General features: G+C 47.6%; 1 protein-coding gene across 1 annotated transcript in view; it reads right to left on the reverse strand.

The window, feature by feature from the left end:
• The window catches only part of LMX1A (LIM homeobox transcription factor 1 alpha), a 157,746-nt gene that overhangs the window by 33,991 nt on the left and 97,079 nt on the right, over positions 1 to 26,676 (reverse strand). The window contains exon 4 of the mRNA XM_035010059.1: positions 18,370 to 18,602. Within this exon, the coding sequence (XP_034865950.1) occupies positions 18,370 to 18,602 (233 nt within the window). The remainder of the gene's footprint in view (positions 1 to 18,369; positions 18,603 to 26,676) is intronic.

A 26,676-nucleotide genomic window follows, 5' to 3' on the forward strand; every position in this document is an offset into this window, starting at 1 on the left:
TCTTCCCATACTTAAACTAATACAATAGGCATTTTTAACGGTTCTGAACATTATAAATTCTAAAGCTTATAATTTGAGAATTCTAGCCTTCAGGGTACTCTGATAGAAGTTTCTCCCACTACTGGAAATTTGCCTACACAGACCACCCAATGCACGGAGGGCACCACGGGGACTGAGACCAGAAGGTCATCTGCATTTGACAAACACTCTTAAGAGAGATCTCTCAGACAAGGAGAAAGAGAAACTTCCTTCTGCTGTCCTCCTGATCCTTGGGCACATCCAAGGTCAAAGCAGATGAACAGGATGGGGGAAGGTTCTGTAAAAAGCCTGCCTCCCTGAATCATGGTGGAGGGAGAGCTGGGGATATGCTCCTGTGCTAGAGAAGCAAAGGGTCTCAGTTGAGGGTATGGAGAGGTCCACGGGAGCCTTGACATTCTGGCAAGATGTGCTGCCTTGCCCTAAGACCTCCACATCGGGAGTTACTGTGTCTGGGCTCAAAGACCCAGAGTTCAGCCAAGAGAGGGCTCATTTCTATTCCTTTTCTTCAACATGGGAAGAGCACCAATGCCAGTGCATGGTTCTACCAGCCCCTTGAAGGAAAAACCAGGTCCCCATGGGTCTCACTTACGTATAACATGGAGTAGGCTTACAGCATCCCACAGAACCACGAGACACCAGCAAAGGAAGGAGCTGTGAAGGGTGAACACTCCTTTGTATCTTTTTCAGGGGAGGAGGCATCTGGTGCCACTGCCTCGTGTCCTCCTGAGGGAACACTACTTCTGCTAAGGTGAGGAGTTTCCTAGGAGCAGCCCGTTGTTTATGAAGAAAAGAAACACAGTTCAAACAAACTGACTGCCCCAACATATAATTCTAGATAAATTCTTGGGGAAAATGCTAGAACCAATGTCACATTCCCTTTGGCGTGTTCCACATTGCAGAGATTGTGTCTGGTGTCCTTTGTCCCTCCTTCAAGAACCTGAATTCCCTCTCGTCACACCCCAGCTGTTAGATGAGGTAAGGCCAGCTGTGGTTCCTTATGTCCCTGTCAAGCAGCCTCACGCACAGCTTCTCATCCGTATGAAAAGGGTACTGTGGTGAGTCAGGGAGATGTCCTTGGAATGTCACAATGTCTTAGGTTTCATCACTCTCCTTTGCCATTGTATGAACAGGCTATCAAAAGGACCAGTAGAAGTCCCTAGTGCTTGCATAGTGATGACAAGCTCTCTTTATTGAGCACTTACTTTGTAATAAACACTTTACATTAGCCTATTGCAAGCGTCACAACTGGCCATTTTGCAAGTGAGGGAAGGGAAGTCAAAGTGCTTACCTAAGGTCACCTGCTACCAGGGAGAAGAACTAGAAATTAAATCCAGTGTCCATCACCCCCAAAGCCTTTATTTTAAAACACTGTCTTAGCTGAATCACTGACTATTCCTGTCCTCATCCATTTCTTTCTTCTCTAAAATCATGTAGGGGTGCCTGGGTGGCTCAGTCGTTAAGTGTCTGCCTTCGGCTCAGGTCATGATCCCAGAGTCCTCGGATCGAGCCCCCACCCTCAGGCTCCTGCTCAGCGGGGAGTCTGCTTCTCCCTCTGCCCCTCACCCCACTCATGCTCTCTCTCTCTGTCTCTCAAATAAATAAAATCTTAAAAATAAAACCATTTAAACACTTAAAATGTTCATCAAATCACTGTCTAATTATTCAGACAATAATGTATTGCCCACTGACGGATTCAAAAGTATGTTAAAGTCCATCCGACTACAGAGGCAGTATCTTTTGTATGATTATGCTCCCCGGTGAGCAGTCTGAGGCCGGTCACAGAGGATGGGCTCAAGTACTGCCTGAATGAATGACATCAGAGGTGATGGTAAGAAAGAGGGACTTGCAGAATGTGTGTGTGTGTATGTGTGTGTGTGTGAGAGAGAGAGAGAGAGAGAGATTTATCCCACAGAATCAGGGTTAAAAGGAATTTCATGAACTGTTTCGTCCAAGATATATATGTGATGCCCAAGACCTTTCATATCCACGCATTCATAGTGTGGTTAGGGATGCAGCAGGAAATATGGACAGACAGAAGACTGTATTAGTCAGAATCCGAGGTGGATGGGACAAGGAAAAAGCCCCACCCTGTCATAGGATTATTCTAGAAGGAAAAAAAAAAGGAAGTTGGGAATCACTATGTAACACTTCAGGGCTTAATTAGGGCCTGGGGTCACATGTTCTCTCGTGGAATCAGAGCAATCAACAGCTGGCCCAGGATGAGACGTAGATTCATTTCTGCAGACAATGGTCACTAACAAGGACAGACGCCCACTGTTCATGCTAAGGCCACAGTCATTATGACTGGTATCTGATAAGCTCTATGGGCTGCTCCAGTACAGTACTTCTCAAACTTTCCAGGCAACAGACTCCGATTTCTGCCTCCTACCCCCAGAGTGGCTGATTAAATAGGTCTGAGTAGGGCCTGAGCATTTTCATTTCTAGGGGCACCTGGGTGGTTCGGTTGGTTGAGCGTCTGACTCTTGGTTTCTGCTCAGGTCATGATCTCAGAGTCCTGAGATCGGGCTCCACGCTCAGGAGGGAGTCTGCTTGTCCCTCTGCCTCTGCTTCTCCCCCCATGCACGCACATGCTCTCTCTCTCTCTCTCAAATAAGTAAAATCTTTTAAAAAAATGATTCCCATTTCTAACACATTTCCAGGAGACGCTGATGCTGCCAATCTTGGAACACTCTTTGAGAACCGCTGCCCTACTGGATGTCTGTTGTTGCTCTTGTTTCATTTATTTGCTTTCCCAAAGCCATAAAAACTCTGACAACTATATCAGGGAAGACACTGGCGAAAAAGTACCTAGGATTAAACCTTTTTTTTTTTTCTGTGATTCTCAAACCCATGCCTGACCTCCCTCTTGAACCCCAGAGAGATGGGTTCAACTGCCCACCAGACGTCCATATCCACACTGTCCACAAAAAACCTCAAACTCAACATGCCCCACCTGAATCCATTATCTAGATTTTTCTTCTCTGAACTTGTATCTCTGCTTCTGCTATCGCCATTCATACAGGTTAGAAACCCCAAAGTCATCCTCGACTTCTACTTTTCTTCCTACATGTAACATCATTTAACTCTAGAATTTAAGCCCTCCAGGGGCAGATGCTTGGCCTGTTTTGTTCACCACCATATCCCCAGCACTCAGAACGATGCCTGTGATGATGTAGGGATCCGCTAGGTGGTCGAATGAATAAATGAAGGAATGAATTCTCTGATACCCCTCCCTAATCTGTGCCTGAGTTCAAACCTTCATGTCCCATGGGAATACTGCGGTAGCCTCCTGCACAGCTCCCCACTTCTGCAATGTTACCCCAACTCCACTCCACCCCCCATACTTCCCTGTTGGAAGCACAAACTGAGAAGCTTCACAACTAACTGTGTTTACAAACTTCTGATCAGACTTGCTTTAACCATCAAAATATATCCAAGTAAGATACACAAAACCCTTCACGTTTTGGCATCAATCTTGCCATTCACACCAGTACCAGGATCTCTGTCCCCCAGAGGAACCCTACATTCCAGCCCCTCCTCTCATGGCAGGATACAACTCTACTCCTGCAAATGGGTGCACACGAAGCTACACCATTCTTTCTAACAACTTTCTCATCTATTTTTCATCATCTGAAAATGACCTATTCCACCAAGACCCAAGTGCAATGCCACATTCATTGTGAAGTACTTTCCAAAGAGTGCCCTGATTCCTCTGCCCCAATATATAGACCCACACCCCAAGGGGGTATTACTGATCCCATTTCTGTGATCCGAGCACTTTGTGTCTCTACTGAAACATACGTGCAGATTGTATTTTACTGTAATCATTTTGTTACAGGAGTTTCTTCTCCATGGAAGAACCTGAGTGTTTGTAAACCCAGAGGTCCTTTCCCTTCCTCACTAATATGTAACCCAGCATCTGCCAGGCCCTCAAATGTTTGTTGAACTTGCCTCAATTTAATTTAGTTAGCATCACTCAGTGAGGAATAAACCAACAGCCATGGCCTTAGTGAGACTAATTCTCTGCGGTCTTCACCAGCGAGGCCAAACCAAAAACTAAAGTAATTACTTGAGCAGATAATTCATGAAAGAAGGAAAAGCATTTGCATTTGAATGGTCTAGCAAGGATTTTCTGCTTGTTGATGTTTCTGGAATTTTTCAGATAATGGCTTCAATTCTTTGATTCTTTCAGGGTGTGGAGAGTAGGCCAGAAAGTTAACCTGTCAATCACTCTCCCATCTGAAACCAGGCAACTTCCAGCCTGTTCTGCTGAAACAGAAAAATTCAACGGAAACCAAGCTTTCGAATGCCATCAGGCAGAGCTTGAAGGGCCTGCAAGGTTGGGATTCAGCACTGTGAAGAGCTCCTGAGGACCCAGGAGCCGTGCAGGTGCTCTCCTGCGATTTAAGTAACCTCACCTCCGGCGACCATTCATTTACGCCCTTACAATGCGCACAGCTGGGGCCAGAGAGACGGGCGGCAGGGCGGGAGAACGCAGCGATCCCCGTAGCACAGCATGCACGAGCCCCCCGCGCCGACCCCAAACCCCAGCCAGAAGGAAAGCCCGGTTCGGCCGGCACGTAGGTCTGTGTGTCTGTCTGTCAGGGCGTGTGCAGAGGTGGAGGCGTGGGGGCAAGGAGAAGGTAATCTCAGTCCCCCCAAAATCAACAACATGACCCTCCCTTTGAAAATGCACCCTAGGGAGCGCGCATGCATGCGCGCACACACGCACGCACACACACGCACACACACATGCACACACGCACACACGCACACACATGCACACACACGCACACACACATGCACACAAATCCCCAGCACCTGCTTCGGACGCCCTCTCTCCGAGGCTGGCCCGGAGGCGCGGCTCCACCAGAAGCGACGCGCGGATTTACCGTGGCATTACTTTTAATTAAGTCCGCGGCGCGGGCGGGGGGCGCGGGGGGCGCGGGGGGGGCCCTAATCCCGGGCCCGCCTGACGTCACCTGGGAACGGGCGGCGAGGGCGGCGGGGACCGCGACGACCTCGCCGCGACCCGGGCGCGCCTCCGCCCGCGCGGGGCTTTGCTCCGCGGGAATTAAGGGAAGGAGCAATGTTAGCACACTTTTAATTGGAAACCGAGTTCTTCTTTCAGGGCGGCTTGTTTACTCAGGACCGGGCATTAGAACTCAGGGGAGGCTCTAATTGAAGCGACGGCTTTGGAGATTATGGGGAACATATGGCCCCACCGCCGGGCTCTTTATCTGCATTTTCTCATCAAACTGCCGGCGGGCCGGGGTGCTTCTGCGCCCGCCCTCGTCAGGCTCCAAAGGGCCTTTGAAGAGCGGTTGGGCGGCGCGGCGACTGCGCCTGGCACCCAGTGCCCGCCGCGGGCTCCAGCCGAGCGCCAGAGGGGATGTGTGCGGCCCAGAGAAAAGCGATCGGACGGCCGACCGCCTCGCTGGGGTGTCGTTCAGACCCTTGTGGGCCAAGGGCAGGAGGGAGCTGCCAGGGTAACGGGCGATTCCCACTCGCTGCCTCCTGCCTCGGTGGGCTAGGCTCGGCCAAGCCCGTGCACGGAAGGGAAATGGGAGGGAACTCGGGGGCCTTGGGACACAATTACATTTCTCCCTATCTACCTCTCATCAACCAACCAACCAACCATCTCTCTATACACCCTTGCAGGCCCCAGCACCAACCACCAGCCGCTGGTTTCTCCACCCCCCTGCCCACCAGATTGTCTCTGTATCCAGAGCTGCCGGTTAACTGAATACGAGACATAGTTAAGTTTGAATTTCTGATAAGCAATAATTTTGTATTGCATGAGACATCCTTTAAAACATTGTCTATCAAAAATTCAGATTTAATTAGATTCTTGTTTGCTACATCTCCCAGCCCTGCTTTACTCTGAGGAAACAGCTGCCTTTTGTTTTAATTCCAGAATCTCCCTGGTTCAGCCCCAAAGCTCTGCCATTGGGTGAAAACACTGATTGCGGTGCCCCGACTCTGTCCCCCTGACCTTCACCTTCTGCTGGGCCAGTGGTTCTCAACCTCAGCTGCAGATGAGACTCACCTAGGGAGCTTTAAAAAAACAAACTAACCAGAAGCCCAGGAGCACCCCAGCCCACTTAAAGACCTATGTCATAGAAGCCCTATACATAAGAAGAATAAGTCTTATAGGGTGACTACTTTGAAGAGTCACTCTCATTTGAGCACATAATTTTGCTTACCTATTTGATTATTGGCTGTCCCTCTCCACTAGGATATAAGCTGCACCTGTAGCAGTCCTGTTACATAGTCCATGCCCAAAATATCTACTCATTAGTCAGATATCATATACTTCTTTGTGTTCCCCCACGCCCCAAACCCAGTCCTTGCCTGATGCAGGTGCTCAGCAAATTCCCACGCATGGAACAGATGCTGAGTTGGTTCAAGCCACTACCTTGCCACCCTCACAGATGCCTAAGAAATTCCTGGACACTTACCTTGAATACCAGCTTGGTCCATTGATCCCACCCAGTACATGCATGGACATGCATCTCATATCCCTGCTCAGAATCACCAAGAAAAAGGAAGCATGACCCTGGGTCCCAGCATGCAAATATGGATTTGGACCAGTAAGAATCCAACTGGTTCTTATATTGCCTGGTCTTCCATATACTTTTACAGCACCAAGTACCAAAGTGCTCAGAGGAAGCTATAGGCTGGTTTGCAACCAAACCTTAGTAGACTCGGGTTTCTCCTAGGTCACTGATGCCATGGTACAGAGAGATATTGGAGGTGGTTGCTCCTTTTGCTCAGTATATGGTCTAAAGCATCTTCAGATTCATCGTGAAACCTCTGGGTTGGAAGTCTAAAAGTTGATGGGCTTGGCTGGCATGTCAGTGCAAGAAAACCAGCATCTTCCCTGCACTTACTCCCCCAACATTTCCTGGAAACGGGAGTCTCTGGTCATTTAGCTCAGGTAATGAAAAGCCAAAGTCATGTTTTGGGTCTCCATGGCCAGAGATTTCACTCCTAACATTCACTAGTCATCCTGCAAAGTCCTGCCATTGTATTCAAAAGGATCCAATATAAAGATGGGTAGATAAGAGGGGCACTTGGGTGGTTCAGTCAGTTAGGCATCTGATTCTTGGTTCTCGCTCAGGTCATGATCTCAAGGTCCTGAGATCAAGCCCGTGTCAGGTTCTGTGCTCAACGTGGAGTCTGTTTGTCCCTCTCCTTCTGCTCATCCCCCTGCATTCTCTCTCTCATAATAAAATATTTTTTAAAAAGATGGAGATACAGGCACAATGTCAACACTGCTACTTGAAAAACATATCTGAGTGCATTTCTCCTGAAAGTGGGGTCATAACGGATGGTAGGACGTTGCAGATCAGCGAAGCCTATTAGAAGTTTTGATATTAACTGATTTACTCCACTGTTGTACACTTATTCACTTAATTAATGAGGGCTGTGGGTTGCACAGCTGACACCTCTCATCTGGACAAAAATGTCAATCGGTTTTTCCTACAACCATCAGATCACCACAGGAGCAGAAGTTTGATGAATCATTATAAAAAAAACAAAAACAAAAAACCAGTAAGTTTTTTCTGTGCACTTTTCAAGTACTTCCATATTTAGACACCATGTTGTCTTTGGATCCTTCAAAGCCTCCTACTTCCTTATAGGAGATGCCCAAGAGAAGTATAGCGATAGTGATTAATTATTAAGGAGGATCTGGAGTTCGAACAGAAGGTGAACTTTTGACTGATTTGAAAAGGAGTGTAAACTTAGTTCAATTCACCTTGTTTTCGTTGCTTTAATTATATGTGAGAAGGTCCTTCGGTTGGGGTCTCTCAGGTAGTAAGTCCTACCAAGGACCTGGAGCACTGCTATAGGCAGCCAGGGGGAGCAGTCAATGAAACATGAGAACAAAATGTGAGGTCTATTTTAATAGACCTCACATTTTTATCAATTGGACAGCACAGCATAATGCTTAATGATGCAGGCTCTGGAGCTGGACTGCCCTAGTTTCAATTCTGGCTCTTTCAGTTATTAGCTATAGGACCTTAAACAAATTACTGATTTTTCCATGGTCCCCTTCCCTCATCTGTAGAATGGGAATAATCATAACATTGGCTTCCACATCAGCTTGACATAAGGTAAGTTAGCTAATTTGTTTAGAGTGCCTAAGGCAATGCTTTTTGCAAAGTAAGGGCTCAATAATTGTTAACATCATCATGTGAACATCACAAGGATCAGTTGTCCATTTGACCAGTTTTTTTCTTCTAGGGATTGTGCAAGAGAAATGAATGCACACAGCACACTATGACAGATTAAATATGCTCTGAAGCAATTGCATTAATTTTAAATGATGATTTCTACTAAAATTATTGTGAGCACCAACCTAAAATTAAATTACAGTTGATGGAAAAGAGATACTGCATTGCCTGAGTTTGTACATTGCCTGTAACTTTTCAAGCACGAAAGATACTCAACTCTCAATTATAGCAGAGGCTGAGTATCAAGTGTCCTGACTTGGTAATTGGTAGAATTAAGTTCTTATTCTGGCTTATCCCTGACTCAAGTATCCTGTGTCCTTATTTCTCCATCTATAGTATGAAGACAAAACAAATACATGGGAAGACAAAAGTTCAGAACAGGAAAGAAGCACTGAGCCCCAGACTGAAGGCAACAAATAATTCTGTAGTCAATTTCACGGCTGTGATACTAACAAGAGATGAAACTTCATTTTGAAAACAAGGTAAAGAACACAGGCAATTATAACTTTCTCTTCCCTGCTATCCAGAGATGCCAGATTAATGAATCAGAAAATGTCCACAAAGATCTTTGTGTTAGTCATGACATAAATGTGTGTGCTTTTCATGTCCCCTTGATAATGTTAACCACAATGAAAGTGGGTAATAGTTATTGCGTGTTTACTCTGTGCAGGGCTCTGTGCCAAGTCTTTGGGGCCAGATGATCTCTTCTGTGTCTTTGGTCTTATTCTCAGCACCTGACAGAGATGGGTATATACAGAAGATTGAAACATAGTTATTGGCTTGAAATTTGAAGAATCCATACCAATTCCAAAACCTGGGGATAGGTTTGCAAGTAAATTGCCCTTAAGAAGCGGTATTTTTCGAACTTCAGGTCACGATCCGTTGGTGGGTTAGGACATTAATAGAGATAAGACTACAATTAAAAAATAAATAGAATAGGTGCCTGGGTGGCTCAGTAAGTTAAGTGACTGCCTTTGGCTCAGGTCATGATCTTGGAGTCCCAGGATCGAGTCCCGCATCGGGCTACCTGCTCAGCGAGGAGTCTGCTTCTTCTTCTGACCCTCCCCCTTCTCATGCTCTCTCTCTCTCTCATTCTCTCTCTCTCAAATAAATAAAATCTTAAAAAAATAAAAAATTTTTAAAAAAGAATAAAAAATATCAGCACATAGAGTAAGCAGTAAGTCAATCGAAGTGGTGAAACTTTATTTCATACACACACACAAATACGTATAATAGGTCATAATAAAATATGTATATATATATATATACACATATATATATTATTTTGCCAATCTGTAGCTAAAATTTTCCAGAAAATGTTGTTGTTGGGGAGCCTTCTGAAAACACTGCTTTAGAGGAAAATATAAAATATGACTCAAATATATTTTTTTAACAACTACACTATTAGAGTATTTTAATATCTAGTAAGATTTTTGTTGTTTTTTTAATGGCTCACCTCTTTGTTTCTTAAAGGAAAGAATGACAAAACTAATTTCCAGGCTGTCCCTTTTCCCACCTCTCAGCCTCCTTATATCACTTTATATCAGGGCCCCACTATTCCCCTGGCATCAGGAGGTTGGCTTTGAGATATTTCTCTGAATTGCGCTATTCAGTATTCTCGAACTCCTCTGCCCTTCTTTTTCTGCAACTGAAACACAGCATTTAGCACAGAGCATGGGACCATGCAGGCATCTATAAGAAATATCTGTTGAATTAAAGGTTGATAAGCTGGCTGCCCAGAAGGATATAAATAGATTATGGTGGGTAACAGAGTGATCCTAACAGGCCTATTCAGGAACACAGTGCATTCACTAACAGGTAACTGTCAGGTTCAATGTCCTTCCTGGACTCGAAGACCAGTGTTGCAGAAGAGAAGCATAATCCACTCCAAAAGCAATCCATTCGAAGATAGGAGATATACCACCACCCTCAGACCAGGAGGCACAGATAGATCCACACCCAGGATAACCACATCCCAGGAAATGTTATGTTCAGGAATAAGAAGATACTTGGGCACTCAAAAGAGCTCAAATCAGAATCCTTCTAAACCTCAGTTCCCCAGTCGATAAAAGAATGGTAGCTCAGTACAACACATGCTTCCCATTCTTGCTTGAAATTCCTATTAAGTCCCAGAAGTGACTGCAAGACTGTTCCTCCTGGCCTTCTGCACGGACTTTCCAAGATACAGCACTAGCTACAATGTTCAGAGACCGGGGAGCACCTCTGAGACGTGCAGGCCCCACGGGGTGACTCAGTCCATCTATAGTTCATACATCCTAGCCACCCAAAATCACAGACCCTCTCCCTGTACTACTCTCAGATGGCCCCAGGTCAGCCATCCAGAAGCATCTGAAACAGAAGAGCAAAGACAGAAGATGAGATGTTTGTGAAATGATGGATCTTTGGAGAAATAAGTGTATGAGCCATGAGCTGCCCAGTCCTCGCTCCGGAAGATAAGATCAATGCTGCCATTTACTGGACATGGACCAAGTTTCAGGCCGTTGATCACTTCTCACTGGTTCAGAAAGAGAGTCCTAGGAAAGCAAAGTAACTTTCCAAGGTCACACTGCTGGGAGTGTAGGGCAAGACTCAAATGCAGACCTAACTTTAGACCCCACACCCTCTGCATCACTGTTGGGAAAATGGTACTTCCTCATACCTCCTGCTGACTTTTTCTTTCAAATTTTGCATTCTAAAATTCATGACTATGAACTGACAAGGATAATTCTATAGGACAGTCAGGAATTTTCCAAAACTTAGGAGGTAACCACTACCTCTCTGCTCTTATTTATTGGAGAACAAGAGTTGCAAGATAGGTTGAAAGAAATACTTCTGTAATGATTTTTTTTTTTAATCAGTTCCAAGGCTGTGGAAGGAAATTAAAACAAATGCCTACACCTGACTCAGAAAAGAAGGGAAAAGAGATGTATTGCACAATTTGAGTGACAAGAGAGGCATCTGGATCTCCCAAAGCGTCAATAGCCCGTATCCTAAGGAAAATTAAGAAGGAAGAAGGATCCCCAAACTCTAGTACGTATCAGGAATCTTCATTCCAGCTCCAGTAAGAAGCCGCCATACTGGAGATCTTCTCTGCTAAGGCCCTCAGAGGCTAATACGAATGGGACAAAGTTAATTTATTCACACGATAAGGAAACATGTACTGAGCACCTGTTGCATACCAGACACTGTGCGAAGGCTAGGCGAGTGTAGACCACAAGGCAAGAAAGGGCAGAAGCCTCCCCAAGCAGTCGGACGACTGGATAAACAGAGGCCATGGAATTGCTGAATTTATCTGAAACATAAAACCTCCTTTGCAGAAAGGCATCCTCATGATGGGGCCTTCATGGCCCAGGGCTTCCTCTGGGAAAATCCCTCCACAAAAGCAGAGCACCAGAGAGAGCCCTGCCTTACCCTGCTGATGGTTTCAACCGTCAGAAGCTAAAGGGAGGAATGTAGGGCCAACTACTCTTGGACTTTGGTTCTGACCAAGGAAGAGTTGGTAAACCGAGAGGAATTAAGGGTTTGAAACTTGGAAGAAAATAATGGCCAAGGAATCAATGCTGGGCATAATCTAAAATGCATACTGGTCTTCAAGAAAGAAAACCTTAAAATGGTAAACAAACACACCCCAGAATGAACAAGCCAAAAACACAGTCTGAGTCCCTGGTGAGGGGTGATAAAAGGAAATAAAATACAAAAAATATTGTTAGAGGGCAGAATGGGAGAAGATATTTGCAAATGGCATATCAGATAAAGGGCTAGTATCCAAAATCTATAAAGAACTTATCAAACTCAACCCCCAAAGAACAAATAATCCAATCAAGGAATGGGCAGAAGACATGTACAGACATTTCTGCAAAGAAGACATCCAAATGGCCAACAGACACATGAAAAAGTGCTCAACATCGCTCAGCATCAGGGAAATCCAAATCAAAACCTCAATGAGATACCACCTTACACCAGTCAGAATGGCTAAAATTAACAAGTCAGGAAACAACAGATGTTGGCGGGGATGCGGAGAAAGGGGAACCCTCCTACACTGTTGGTGGGAATGCAAGCTGGTGCAGCCACTCTGGAAAACAGTATGGAGGTTCCTCAAAAAGCTGAAAATAGAGCTACCCTACGACCCAGCAATTGCACTACTGGGTATTTACCCCAAAGATACAAATGTAGTGATCCGAGGGGGAACGTGCACCCCGATGTTTATAGCAGCAATGTCCACAATAGCCAAACTATGGAAAGAGCCTAGATGTCCATCAACAGATGAATGGATAAAGAAGATGTGGTGTGTGTGTGTGTATATATATATATATATACACACACACACACACACACACACAATGGAATATTATGCAGCCATAAAAAAAGAAATCTTGCCATTTGCAATGACATGGATGGAACTAGAGGGTATTATGCTAAGCGAAATAAATCAATCAGAGAAAGACAAAGATCATATGATCTTGGTGATATGAGGAATTTGAGAAACAAGGCAGAGGATCACAGGGGAAGAGAGGAAAAAATGAAACAGGACGAAACCAGAGAGGGAGACAAACCATAAGAGACTCTTACTCTCGGGAAACAAACTGAGGGTTGCTGAAGTGGAGGGGGGTGGGTGGGATGGGGTGGCTGGTGATGGACATTGGGGAGGGTAATTACTAATGGTGAGCGCTGTGAATTGTGTAAGACTGATGAATCATAGACCTGTACCCCTGAAACAAATAATACATTATATGTTAATTAAAAAAAAAAAAAGCTTACGTCCAAGATTCAAGAACCAATTTGAAACAGCTCTAAATAGCCGATGATGGGACAATTTGAATACTAATGCTAACAATGGATTAAAACATACGAAATAAATTAAAAAGTAAAAAAAAAAGATATTGTTGGAAGGAGGGGCAAAAAAATGCAATTCTGACTAGACATTCCTCAGTGATCCCAAAAATGAAGAAAAAGGAAAGGCAATTTAATGTAAAAATAACAAAAAACTAAACACAACTTGGTATCCTGGATTGAATCCTGGGATGGATAAAGACATTGGTGGAAAAATCTCGTGAAATCAAATCATAGCTTTAGTTTATATAGTCTAGTGAACAGTACTGGACTGATGTTAATTTCTTAGTTCACATGATACACTTATCAAAACGTACACGTCACTGTGAAATGCTAACATTAGGGGAAGCCAGATGAAGGCTATATGGCAATTTGTCTTACTTTGCAATCGTTCCGTAAATCTAAAATTTTATTTCAAAATAAAGTTTTTTAAAACTGTTGCACAAGGGGCGCCTGGGTGGCTCAGTTGGTTGAGCGACTGCCTTCGGCTCGGGTCATGATCCTGGAGTCCCGGGATCGAGTCCTGCATCGGGCTCCCTGCTCGGCAGGGAGTCTGCTTCTCCCTCTGACCCTCCCTCCTCTCATGCTCTCTCTCTCTCTCTCTCTCAAAAAAAAAAAAAAAAAAAAACCGTTGCACAAGACAGTCTCAGATGACCTCTGAAGTCGAAATATGAAGGGGGTAAATAACTAAGACATGCAACACGAACCAGCCAGGAGAATATGATTGCCTATGATCAGCCCCCAAGCCTCCGCCCCACCCCAGGTCAAAAAAGCCAATGAAATCATGGGCCACGTCAATAGAACACGACGTCCATGACAAGTAGTAGTAATAACACTGTGCTAGTTCAGACCACATGTCGAAGATTCCATGCCTTTCTGGATGGTACCTTCTAGAGAGGCTGCCATATGTTTACAGATAGAGCAGTCTCCTCGACAGGACAGTTGGAAGAATGGGGCAAAATGAGACAGGACAAGAGAGGACTCAGGGAGTATGCAATGTACCTCCGTCTGCAATGCAAAGGGCTGCCACGTGTCAGAGAGACTGGCTGATTTTGTGAGTTCTGGAACCAAGGCCCAGGTTGAGGTTGTACATGGAGACAGACACTGGGGCTCCGTCTAACAATTCTGACAATCCACACTCAGAACGTGAGACCAAGCATTCCCCATGGCTGGAGACACACCGACAGAGGCCGCATGAGCATTTGGTGGGATGTGAACTGAAGAACCTCTCGTGTGCCTTCCAATCGCAAGCCCGTGTGATTCTCTGGCCAAGAAGGAGAGCACAGGCATGAATGTCACTAGGTCTCTCCTGGAGGCCCGGGCATTCACGTTGCCCATTAAGCCCAAAGAAAATTGTCAGACTCCAGCTACAAATATCATTCTTCTTCTTGAGAGGCTGCTTCCAGGCCATTGGCAAAGCAGGGATTGGGATAAAAGGTTTTCTGGCCACACCAGAAAAGAGATCCAGCAGCTAAAGATCTCCAAATTTGGTGTCCCTTAGAGCTGCAAATGTGCCCCATGCTTTTCTGTAAGTCAGAATAGTCAGCATCATAACACCATAGATTCTAGAATCCTCCATTTAAGTAGCCCTAGAGGTCACTGGTCTTGTCTTCCACACACTGTGATCAATATGTTAAGAGACAAGCCTTTCCACTTCTCATAAAGGGTCTAGTCTGCACCCTTGTTGGACACCAAAACCTGTCATTTCGTCCACATGACATGGGTCTGCACCCTTGGGTATGACTCTCCTATTTCCCTTAGCCTTATTTTCACAGAACTAAATATACAGAGTTTCTTTAGCTATTTATTGTTCAATAAGGCAATCACTCTCCTCTGGACCCTCTCTCTAATTTGTCAGTGATGTCCTCAAATGCATTACTTAAAATGAGACCACATATCTTAAATGTGTGCTAAGCAATACAAAATTGGAGCTATAATTACAAGTTAGGGACATTATAGTTCTATTAATACAGGATTCCTTGTGGCTCCCACGGACGAAACCCCATGTGGAATTCCACCCAAACAGGCCCTGTTCCACATCATCACTATTGAATTTTGGAAGCCAATGGTTCAATTTCATCTTGCTGACTTTGTGCTATTCTGTGAGCTTGTCAAAATCCTTTTGAACATGGAGCGTCTCAGCTGCCCCACCAGAGTTCCCTGCCAGCTTTGTGTCATCTGCAAATCAAAGAAACCTGCCTTCTGTGTCTTCATCCAAATCATTGATAAAAACCTTAAGGATGATAGCCCATTCAATCATTCACTCACCAAATATTGATCAAGTACCTGTGATATGTAGAGCACTCGAGACAGATATAAGAGGAGAAATTGTGTTTGTACTGAGACACATCCTAAAATTGTTTGCTTTTTGTAAGCCCCCCGATACGAGGTGGGCTTCTTTCCTTGAAGATTGAATTCCGCTCATTAGGTACTTATTGATCACTTACTCTTCCCCTTGGCATCAGGCTAAGCTTTGCTGAGGGAACAAAGGAATGAAAACCTACAACCCTGTTTCTTAGAAGCTTATCCTCTCATTAGTGAGGCAGGATTTGGCACACACGATATTTTCTGATGTAAGACGGGCAATATTTATATAATTGACAAAATGATAAAATTGACAAAAAATACCACTTGGTTCTGGCTGAGATTTTAATATCGTTTTGCTTAAAGCTGCTAAACAAGGATAGATTTTTCAAGTTGAAAGGGACAACGGACATCCTCTAGAACCATTCTCCTCTCCCGCCACACCAATATTAGTTTCAACAAGTAGGGGAACTACCTCTTTGAGTAGTCTTATTCTTTGTTAGCTCTAATAATTAGGATGACATTCTAGCACTCCCAATGTTGAGTCCGAATTGCTAGCCTTTACCTTCCTATCTATAATGTAAATACTCAATGATTTTGTTAGATAATTGAGTGAATTCTAAGTCTGCTCTCTGAAGTTAGAAATAGGTCCGATCCAACCCTGGGAAGACAACAATTATGCCCTCATGTTGTCTTTACTTTTCTAGCCTAAACATCTATACTTCCTTCATCTGACATGATTTTGAGATCTCCTCACCCCTGCATCATTCTTGTCATTCCCCTTTTGACTCTATCCCTGGCATAAAGTAAGCGCTCAAGGTACATCGGCCGAACGAATGTGTAGATAAGTGAACCAGAAAGCTCTACTGGGTCTACAGCAGCGTCCAAAGAAAATGCTCAGAATGGAACCTGTTGCCGAAAATGGGGTCAGAAAAGCAGGCCCCTAGCAGTTCCCATACTCTGAACATTTTGTTTCTATTAACGCTGCTCAGATCCAGCTTTTTTTTTTTTGTCTTTGCACAGGGGGTGGGATGCGGGGGACGGTACATTCATGCCTCACCTTAATTCTGTAGTCAATTAAAGTCTGTGAGTCCTTAACACAGGGACCAACTGGATAATTTCATAGTCAAGCCCCACACAATCATGCCAAGAAGGGCTAGACCACAGCACGTCTGCCCATGTGAGGAAGAATGGCATGTCCCTCGGGGTGTGCCTATCTTTTCAAAGTCCCACTAGCATTCTGATCACCATAGCACCTAAGCCCTTTGAAGACTTTGCAATAATCTGGGAAGGAGGCCTCAGTGGGTGGGCACCACAAGACACCTAGAGGGGGATCCATGCTGAGCGCTGAGCTGACCTTCTTATACCGAGTGGAGGCCATGAAGTTTGGTTAGAAGGGGCCCGATTACCCCAGCAGGAGATTCCCAATGTGTCAGTGGCAGCGTTCTGGAAAAGGAGAAACTGCCCCCGAATTAAGACAAATCCAGGAAAACTGAAGATGGGCAGAGTTGGGATTGTCCTGGTGTCCGCTTACTTAAGGCTGCAAGCAGAGTCAGGCAAGAAGAACCAACGGGGAGGTAAAGGAAGCAAAACAGCATCATATGACCAGCAGGTGGGCGTTCAGCGCCCACAGTGTAATGCGTGCCAGGCTTTGGTATGCATTCTTTCTTTTATTTCCCCCCAATAAAACTGTGAGGGAGGCGTGACTATCAAGACTTTACAGCTATGGAAACTGAGGCTTAGGGAGATTCCAAAAGTTGCCCACAGTCACATGGCTGTAAGCAGGTCAGCCAGGGAGAGCCCCCCATATCTGTCCCCAAAGCCCCTGGACTCAAGCATCCTGCCACAGTGCTTTTGTTTCAAGAGTTTACTCACTCCTGTACGAGTTTGTCAAGCACCCTGAGTGTTCCAGGCCTGTGCTAAGCCCTGGGGACACAGTGGCGAAAGAGACACATGCCGTCCCTCGTGGGGCTTAGCACTTGGCAAGAACAACAAAGAGCCAGACAAGCAACCGCAATAAAGTGGGATGGGTGGCCCAGGAGGGGGAGTTAAGGGTCAACTCAGTGACGCCAGGGATGAAGAGCCCTGAGACAGAAGCTGAAAGAATATGCTGGCAAGACCCCAAAGTGCGCAAGAGGGGCAGAAGGGGGATGAAAGTATAAGGCGTGGAGCTGAGTAGGAGACACTGATGTGCTGGAGTCCAGCAAGGCCAAGGGAAGAGCGCGGGGGACTCAGAGGTCCCCGAGCGGCTGAAGAGGTGGGCAGCAGGAGGTTATAGGCGTGTTCAGGGGGCTGGAATTACATTGGGATCGGCAAGAATTAGGAAGGCCATGGGGCTCTCACCGATTTAGAGAAGGGAGGGGCAGAGCCAGACAAACGCTACCCAGTGGAGACAGACACATGCTCAACCTGGACACTTAATTCAATTTCCCTGGCCTTCTGAAATGCGCTCTACGCAATCACTGGAGTTCTGCCATCCCCTCTCCCCCTGCCCTAAGGCAGGAAGGGTGGGGGTTGGGTGAGTGGTACATTCTAGTTCCTTTCTCTCCATGACCCGCCCAGCCTCAGGTAGCTTCCAGCTTTCCCACCTGACAGATGGGAAAACAGACCGAATTACTGGTTCCAGTGCATCATTCCCTTTAACAGTATCACGTATCTATAGCCTAGCAGGCCCTTGTGGGGCGTGAAGTATACCTCTCCTCCCTTGGGCTTTGGGTTTGAGCTTTTAATTTGCTTTAGCCAGTGGACCGTTAGCCCACACAGTATGAGCAGAGGCTTGAAATGCACTTGTAAGATTAGGCGTGCCTTCTTGCACCTTTGTCCCCGCCCAGAGAAGATCATGCCCTGTAGCTGCCCCAGTGGCTGGGCCTCTGGGGAGAGAGCAATGCAGACGATGAGCTCACCCCACCGTCCCACCCTTCCCACGCACCCCCACCGCCCCCCGCGCGGCACTCACCTGAGTCTGACGCTGCTGGGCTCACCAGGCTGAGTAGCTCCCGCTCCTTCTCATAGTCCCCTTTGCAGAGCAACTGTCCCTCCTTCAGGACAAACTCGTCGCCCTTCTGGAGCTGCCGCTCACAGACGCAGCAGCAGAAGCAGCTCAGGTGGTACACACTCTTCTGGGCCCGCATGACGAACTCATTGGGTGCAATGGCCTCGAAGCAGCCCCCACATTTGACCGCAAACAGCCTGGCAGAAGGGGGAGAAAGAGAAGCAAGGTCTTTGAGAAAGGTCTGATCGGGCCCAGCGGGCCTCTGGCCAACGGCAAAAGAGACTCCAAGAACTGGGGTGAAGTTGGTTGGAATGGAATACGCTGGAAATCCAGGTGATGTACTCCCTGACGGGGTGGAACCGAAGGATGCAGGTGAGTTCCTCACCAAGGCTTAAGAAAAGCAGGGGCAGAGGCACTGGCTGCAGTCTGAGCCCAGGATGTGACTGGTGTGGGTCTAGGACACGGTGTTCCCAAAGGGAGGTCTATGTACTGGGGCCAGGCAGCTGCCCAGAATCCCTGGGGAAGCTTATTGTTTAAACCAAATAACAGGAACACAAATATGTCCAGGCCCCCTCCTATCAGTATAGAAAAGGGGAACCCCAGAATGTGCCTCTCTAGCAAGCTTGCCAGGGCATTCTGATGTGTAATCTGGTTTTTGAGAGAGAAACTACATCCCAGCTTCCCGTGGTGGCATTCGATGGATTCAGCCTCTCTCGGGACTTCTCATTTCATTTATTTCCAGCAAACCACGTCGAGGGTATCCCTCTATGCCCAGCCAAAGCAGTGGGTACAAATGATGCCAAGGTGAATGAAAGAAAATCCCTATCGGAAATGAGCTCAGGCTAATGACGCATCCAAATAATGGCTTCAGAGCATGTTGGGGGACACAAGGAACAATCAGGGGCGCAGAGGGCGATTCGCGTTTTATCATGAGGTCGGTGAATCTCGGTCAAAGGAAAGACAGGAAGGCGGGCAGGCTGATGGAGTAACGGGGTAGGAGGAGGGGATCCCAAGCAGAGGGAACAGCGGTGTGAAGGCCCAGGGCTCAGAGCATGCTGCGTGCTCCAGCAGGTTGAAGGCGGGCAGCCCCGAGCAGGGGAACAGGGGAGGCCAGACGTGACCGTTCACACACTCAGGCTGGACATCGTCTGGCAAGCAACGGGGAGTTGCTGAACGATGTTTAACGTGATAAGAGCCCTGTTTAGGAAAAGGAACCCTTTGTAGCATGAAGGGTAGAGTGGAAATGGAGTCAGAGAGACAAGGGAGGGAAAGCTGCTGAGCAGTGACAAGGGTCAGCAGAGAGGAGGGGACAGAACCCACAATTTGCAGACAGGGAAGCGTGGGGGGTTGGTTCCCAGGCTGCTGGTGGTCAGAGCTGGTGGCTGATGATGATGTTGCCGCCCCTGCACACGTTTCTGATTTCCTGCCTCTGGGCCTATTAACGCCATCCCACCCTCCTGCGAAGCCCATCCTTGTCTGTTTAATCTAGCCGAATCCCAACCACCCTTCAGGATACAGCAGGTCCCACTCCATGAATACTGCCTCTGCCTGCCCTGCCCAGGTCTGAAGTAACTGCCCCTCCTTTGAACACCTTTACATGATGTGTCTGTGCTGCTCATTCAGTAGCTTCCCGGAGATGTTAGAAGATACCAAACACCGGGCGCCCGGGGGGCTCAGTGGGTTAAGCGTCCGGCTCTTGGTTTCGGCTCAGTCATGATCCCAGGGCCGGGAGATCGAGCCCAGCGTTGGGGTCCACACGCAGCGCAGAGTCCGCTTGAGATTCTTTCCCCCTCCCTCTGCCCCTCCGCTCCCCCTGCTCACTCTCAATCGCTCTCCCAAATAAAATCTTAAAAAAAATAAATAAAAATTTTTTTAAAAGCCTTAGGGTGATCGCTTCCTACTGCTGACTTGAAACATCTTAATCTTGCCTTATCATTTAACTTTTCCCATGCTTGTAACTGCTCCCGCCAACAGCCTGTATTGGAAGAAGAAGACCTGTGGAAAAGCTCTATAACCCACAACCGCTTGCACATGGCAGAAACTCACTAAGAGTTGATTTGATTTGACCCATAGATCTAACTGGTTCTCCTAAAATAACACGTGTAAAGAGCCTCACATAGGGGCTGCCACAGAGTAGGTCCCAATAAAAGTAACTCTTCTCCTTGCCCACCCCCAGATCAATAACAGTTCAGGCTAGTCTGAGACAGATTAAAATTTAAAGGAGATCTAGTTCTTTTTTAAATTGCCTCACGATAACATAATTGCCTTTGGCAACCCCTTTGGCATCAGGAGCACCTTAGAAATCCCCAACCTTATATGCCTGCCCTCTGTCTCTCAACCTCCAAGGGGCTGGCGTGGGCTTTCGCCACTGACAAGGTATACAACAGCCCCAAACCACAACTCCACACACCAGCAGCCCCGCCTCTTCCTCCCCCCTTCCTCCAGCTGCCTTGTGTGGTTTTGGTCTCCGTATCCAACACCAGTCCCCGAACATTCGCTTTTACTTCCTGCCCCCACGCTAGACGCCACTCATCGGGCAGAAAAATCGCCCGGTTCATCCCCGGGCCCCTAGTCCCTAGTCACTGTTTGCCAACCTGAGCAAACTAATCAGTGCTTTTCCAGGAGCTGGTCAAAGGCCCTTTGTCCCCCAAGCCCTCCTTCTCCTCCCCTTCCCCTGGAATGAACCGTTAAGCAGACTCAAGGCGAACGCTCCGGGGAGTCAACAAGCGCTGCAAGAACAAGAATCTGCAGCCGCAGGTGGCAGCATCCGAGCTTGCCTAACTCCTACCCTGTTAATCTCCTCCCCCTCCTCTGCCCTTCTGAATTCCATCCCCCCTCTCCTAAAAGTTCCCCCCAAGTTGGAGACGGGAGGGTCAGAGGGGGCTCTGCAAAGAAAGCCCACCGTGTTGACTCAGGAGCGGCTGGAGAAGAGTCTGGGCTCCAATCCTGAAATGGTCACGGGCAGTGGGGACGAAGGGGCCGGGAAGAGGGGGGCGCAGTCCTGTTTCTGTCCATTCTCTCCACCGGCCCTCCCGCTCTGGGTAAAGACCAGGCCAACCTCACCTCGCTACCTTGACTCTTGTTACCCTCCCTAACCCCAGAGCAACTCAAGGAGAAGAGGCTCATGCCGTCCACCACCTGTGTGCCAGATGTGTACACAGCTGTGTGGGTATCACTGTGGACCCAGCTGCCGACGGCACACCTCCCACAAGTTGTTTTCTCTAAGGCTCAGACAAGCAGGGAAAAGGATTTGTTCAAAAGTCCAGGTCGTAATTAAAACACAGCCTGTCTCTTCCCAATGCCCTGGATGGCGTCCCCCACGGTTCCTTCCCCCTCTGAATGCTAATGAGACTTCACTCTGGGTTCAGAGCCTGGCAGACTGGCTGTGTCCTTGAAAAGCTAGATAAGGTTTCCAGAAAGGTCCAGCTCTTCTAGGCACACATAACTCCCCACTTTTCCTCCTGTTGTAAATTCTCCTACCCCTCAAAACTCTTCGAATGATTCCTTATCTCCTCTTTGCATCGGATTCCCTCACCTGGAAAATGGCCACAAGACCCTCTAGCTCACGGAAAAGCACCCGGGGCAGGGCCCGGCCCAGAGACTGAGCCGGCGGGTGGCACGCTCCTTCCTCCAGCCAATGCCCTCCGCACGGTCCACGGTCCGGCCGCCCTGGCCTCAGGCAGCTCCCGGGCTCGGGCAGGCAGCGGGCTCTGAGCAAAGACCACAGTGCCCTGTGTCTGGAGTCTGTAGGAGGGAAGAGCCAGAGTGGCCCAAAGGAGACACCCACCCCTTTGGCTTAGGGGTCCCGGAATCTTTGGTCTTGGCCCTCCTCTCCCCCTCCCCCTGGCACTTTCCCATGCCCTCCACCTCAATTCCATTCAATGTCCTGCTTCCACCTCATTGTGTAGCGCCCCCCCCCCACCCCGCCCCAAGCTCCAAGACGGACCACTTTTAGTTCTGGTGAGAGAGCCTGGGTTGGCAGGTGCCGCCACTTCCAAGGGGTCAGTAGTAGGACGTGGAGCAGAGCACTCCATCTCCGACAGCTTCAGTTTGCTCAGATAGAAAAGGCAATCAATGACGCCAACGTTGCGGGACCGGTGAGGACTAGATGAGAACACGGATGGGGGGTACTTTGTCATCTATCAGGGGTAGCATGTGCTTACATCATTTTTACTTGCCCTGCCTCTGCATTTTGATCTTTGGGGTATTTTTTTTGCCCCCAAGGTGGCAACATATGCTTAGGAGTTTCCATCTGGAGTCCCATCCTGGGAGCGTATTTCTTCCTCAGCAGCGTGAGCCCCCGTCTGCACACACATCCCAGTTTCGAGGGGGGCATGACTTTGTCTCCCAGGAGTGTGGTTCTGCCCCAGGGGATGAATCCAGGGCTGCCCCCCGACAGAGCACAGGCCTGAGACAAAGCATGTGCCCGCCAATGCCAGCCAGGGCCGGGAGTGAAGCCCCACAACCCAGCTGCAGCCTTCCTGCCCTCCTGCCCCATGCTGGCTGCCCTGGGGAACAGCAAAGAGGAAGGTACGTGACTGGAGCAGGGAGACCAGGGTTCAAGGGCTCCTCCTTTACCAACCGGCCTCAGAAGAGCCACCGTCCTTCCCCTTTCTTGTCCCGAATGGCCAGGGACTGCCTAGATCGGTGGCAGATCAAGGACGGAGAGGCTGCAGAAGGGGCAAGTCTCTATTCCTCAAGGCTCCTCACTCCACACCTGGCAACCGACACTGCCGGGACTCCAATCCAGGTCTCCAGGTGTTTTGGCAGGACACGGCCATGCTGCGGTCATTCTCCAAACCAAATATTTTCCAGAACCGTATCATCCACATTCACAGATCTATATATGTGTATGTATATATATATCGATATGCATATAAACTAAGGCCCAAAGAGATTGTGTATGGGCTCACAAACACACAAAACTCACATATGCACACTCCAGCTACAACCAACAACTCACTCTAAGAAGGATCTCTCTGGATATATTTCTAGAAAAGGTTCTGTAGGAAGAAAGCCATTTGCCCCTAAGGCATGTTCAAAACCCACTAGGGCTAGGTAATTTCTTAATTCACTCCCATTTTTATAATTCATGATTTTATTACAGGGTTGGGAATCCTACTCTACAGCTAAGGAGATGAGAACATTTCAAAAAGCAGACATGAAGTCTTGACACCTGACAATATCCTCAGGAATACGTCCAAGGCCGTCGGGAGGGAGGCACAGAAGCTTGGGCGGCCCCAGCACAGCCCTCAGCTGCAGGAATCACAGCAGAAAGACGGAGACCTGCTGAGGGACCAGACACACAGCTGGATTTGATGCCAATGGTGTGATCTCAGGAAAACCACCCCCCCATTCCGAATGCTGGGGTCCTCATAGTTAGACCGTATTTCAGCCCCCCAGTTATTTTACTGCAAAGGAAAAAAGCTTGTGGAGGAGAGGAGGGAAAAAAAGGGAATGAATCTCTATCAAATACCCACTTGGAGCCAGGAACTGTGGAATCCCTTCTCTCTAGCACCACAGTGAATTTGTGAGGGAAGAGTAAATAGAACTATTTTGTGAACCCAGAGAGTATCTCACAAGGTTTCAGCTCAGCTTCATTCATGATGCTTCTCTTCCCTGGGAGAGAGACTGAGGCATCTGATTCATAGATTCCTTCTTCCATTTCTCTCTTATGGCTCTCTAGCGCTGTTTCCACAGGAGAAATAAGTAAAAAGATCAAGCAGCTGAAACGGCTGTCAGGAGAGCCATGGCTGGGTCCTGAGACTCTGCCGTCCACCTGGGGGAGAAAGGCAGGGTTAGGAACCAAGCTGATCCCTTCAGGCTACTCAGCTCTTGGGCCTCAAAGTACCTGAAGGGATCCCTGAAAGGGGTCTGTCCTCTATGGATTTAGGTTAGGAACAAATAGTGTTTGGGAGACCCTGTAGGACCCAACACCTGCATGCAAGTCTACACAGACCCCAAAACAACTGCAAAATGAGATAATTCTTGCTGGAACCCCATTCATAGGAGAACCTGGTGGGGGGGTCACTATTTTCAAGGTACAGACAAAAATATAGGCCAGTGGGGTTGGACCCAGGAAGACCCAAGGAAGCCCAGCCAGAGACAGACTGGTTGTGGAAACAGGACAAGGAGGAAGATGATGTAATTAAATAAACTTAGGTCCAAGTCCCTACTCCACCACTTATTAGCCAGGTGGTCTTGGTCAGGCTATGGTGGGTATGAGAAAAGGACCTATCTCTCATAGAGTCCCAAAAAGAATTAATTGAACTGATGCGTTGACTGCTTAGCATAGTGCTTGGCACATGGTAAATCCTCAGTAAAATGGTAACTATCACAATGGTAATGATGGTGATGGAGAAGAAAGAGCTGAATATGAATATGAGAGAGAAATTAGTAAAAAAAAAAAAAAAAAAAAAAAAAAAGATGAAGAATCACAGTGTTCGAGACCAGGAGAATCAGGATTAGATAAAGGAGTATGGAGAGAGTAGTTCAGAACCAAGGCCATGAACAATGCAAGGATGTCAGAGGTCAGCTTTCTGGCAGTGCTGGCCGTGAACTTGGGGGTCAGCCCTGACAATATCATGGAGCCAAGGACTGAGTTCCTACCTGCTGAAATGGCCTCAGGCTAGGGTTTGCATCCAGCCCATCCACACAGGATTTACCTGGATTTCCCTAACAGCCCCTGGCACGGTTAGGTGAAATGCCTTCTTGCTCTTGATATCAAAGCAAAAACCAAGAGGTGGACTGAGGCTTCATGTTCTTCTCAACACACTGGCCTTTTTCACCCACGAGTTCTCATGGCTTCCTTCAATGTCTCCCAGCCCTGGCCCGTCATCCTCCAGACACCAGATCCCAGATGCCCTGTCAACCCGCACACCCACCCTGAGGCGGATGGTACTACTTCTCATATATAGAAATACTGCAAAATAAGGCAGCCTCATGCAAACCCAGAGCCATCCCATGGCAGGGGCCCTGAGATCCATGAGGATTGAGCAGGAATATACAGAGAGCCCCCATTAGGGACACGGCAGAATGGATATGAGACTGTCTCCTACAGAAGATCCTGCCACTTCTATTGTCCTTGCAGACTTTCCCACCACCCCAGGACCACAGGCCAGTTGCTTATTGTGGTGGTGTTGGGGATGAGAAAAGGACCTATCTCTCATAGAGTCCCAAGAAGAATTAATTGAACTGATGCTCTGAGACTGTCCCATTAGGGACATGGCAGAACGGATATGAGACTGTCTCCTGTAGAAGATCCTGCCACTTCTATTAGGAACCAAGTTGATCCCTTCAGGCTACTCAGCTCTTGGGCCTCAAAGTACCTGAAGGGATCCCTGAAAGGGGTCTGTCCTCTATGGATTTAGGTTAGGAACAAATAGTGTTTGGGAGACCCTGTAGGACCCAACACCTGCATGCAAGTCTACATGGACCCCAAAACAACTGCAAAATGAGATAATTCTTGCTGGAACCCCAATCATAGGAGAACCTGGCGGGGGGGGGGGGCGGTCCGTGAGCGAAAGGGTGTGTTGGAAAGACTGAGATCTTCCTTAACCTTGGCCCAGAGTCCTGCGGACCTCCAAGGGAGCTTCTCAAAGCCTCCACACCATAGACAATGAAGTGGAAAGATGGAAGACAAAATAAGTATGTGGAAAACCCTAATTCTCACTTGAGGCCAACTGCCTGTACACTTCTTTTGCCCCAACATAAAAAAAAAAATCAGAGCTGCTTTTAGGCTTGGACAGCTGACAACTGCAGATCATGCTGTCTTGCTGCCGGCACTACCAAAACTAGTTTTAATCGAATAGATGAACTTCTGCTTGAGAAAACAGGAGAGGGGTCTTTGTGGAGCTCTTTCCCCAGGACGCAGTCATCTGGTTTCGCTCAGTTCCCACCCTTTCCACCAGGGGGCGGCACAGCAGCGCACATTAAGCGCCATGTTGACTTGGTAACTGAGGTCATCCAGGCACGGAGAGGGGATTGGCCATAAGCCAAAACTGTCTGTCGGGGAAATCTGCTGCTGGGAGTCTGGGAGACCGTGTGGCTACACTGAAGGAGAAGTGGTGAGAGAAGAGCATTCAAAAGTATTGGGAAGCAAAAGCATGGCTTGTGGCCTTAGAAGTAGTGACATGAGCAACCTTGTCAGCTGGCTCAAGGTCTCTGTCCTTGAGGCTGAGCCAACACCACCACAATAAGCAACTGAGCCTGTGGTCCTGGGGCGGTGGGAAAGTCTGCAAGGACAATAGAAGTGGCAGGATCTTCTATAGG

This window comes from Mirounga leonina, unplaced genomic scaffold (genome assembly GCF_011800145.1).
Source record: "Mirounga leonina isolate KUSES-001 unplaced genomic scaffold, KU_Mleo_1.0 Mir_154, whole genome shotgun sequence".
In the NCBI taxonomy this organism is placed as follows: Eukaryota; Metazoa; Chordata; class Mammalia; order Carnivora; family Phocidae; genus Mirounga; species Mirounga leonina.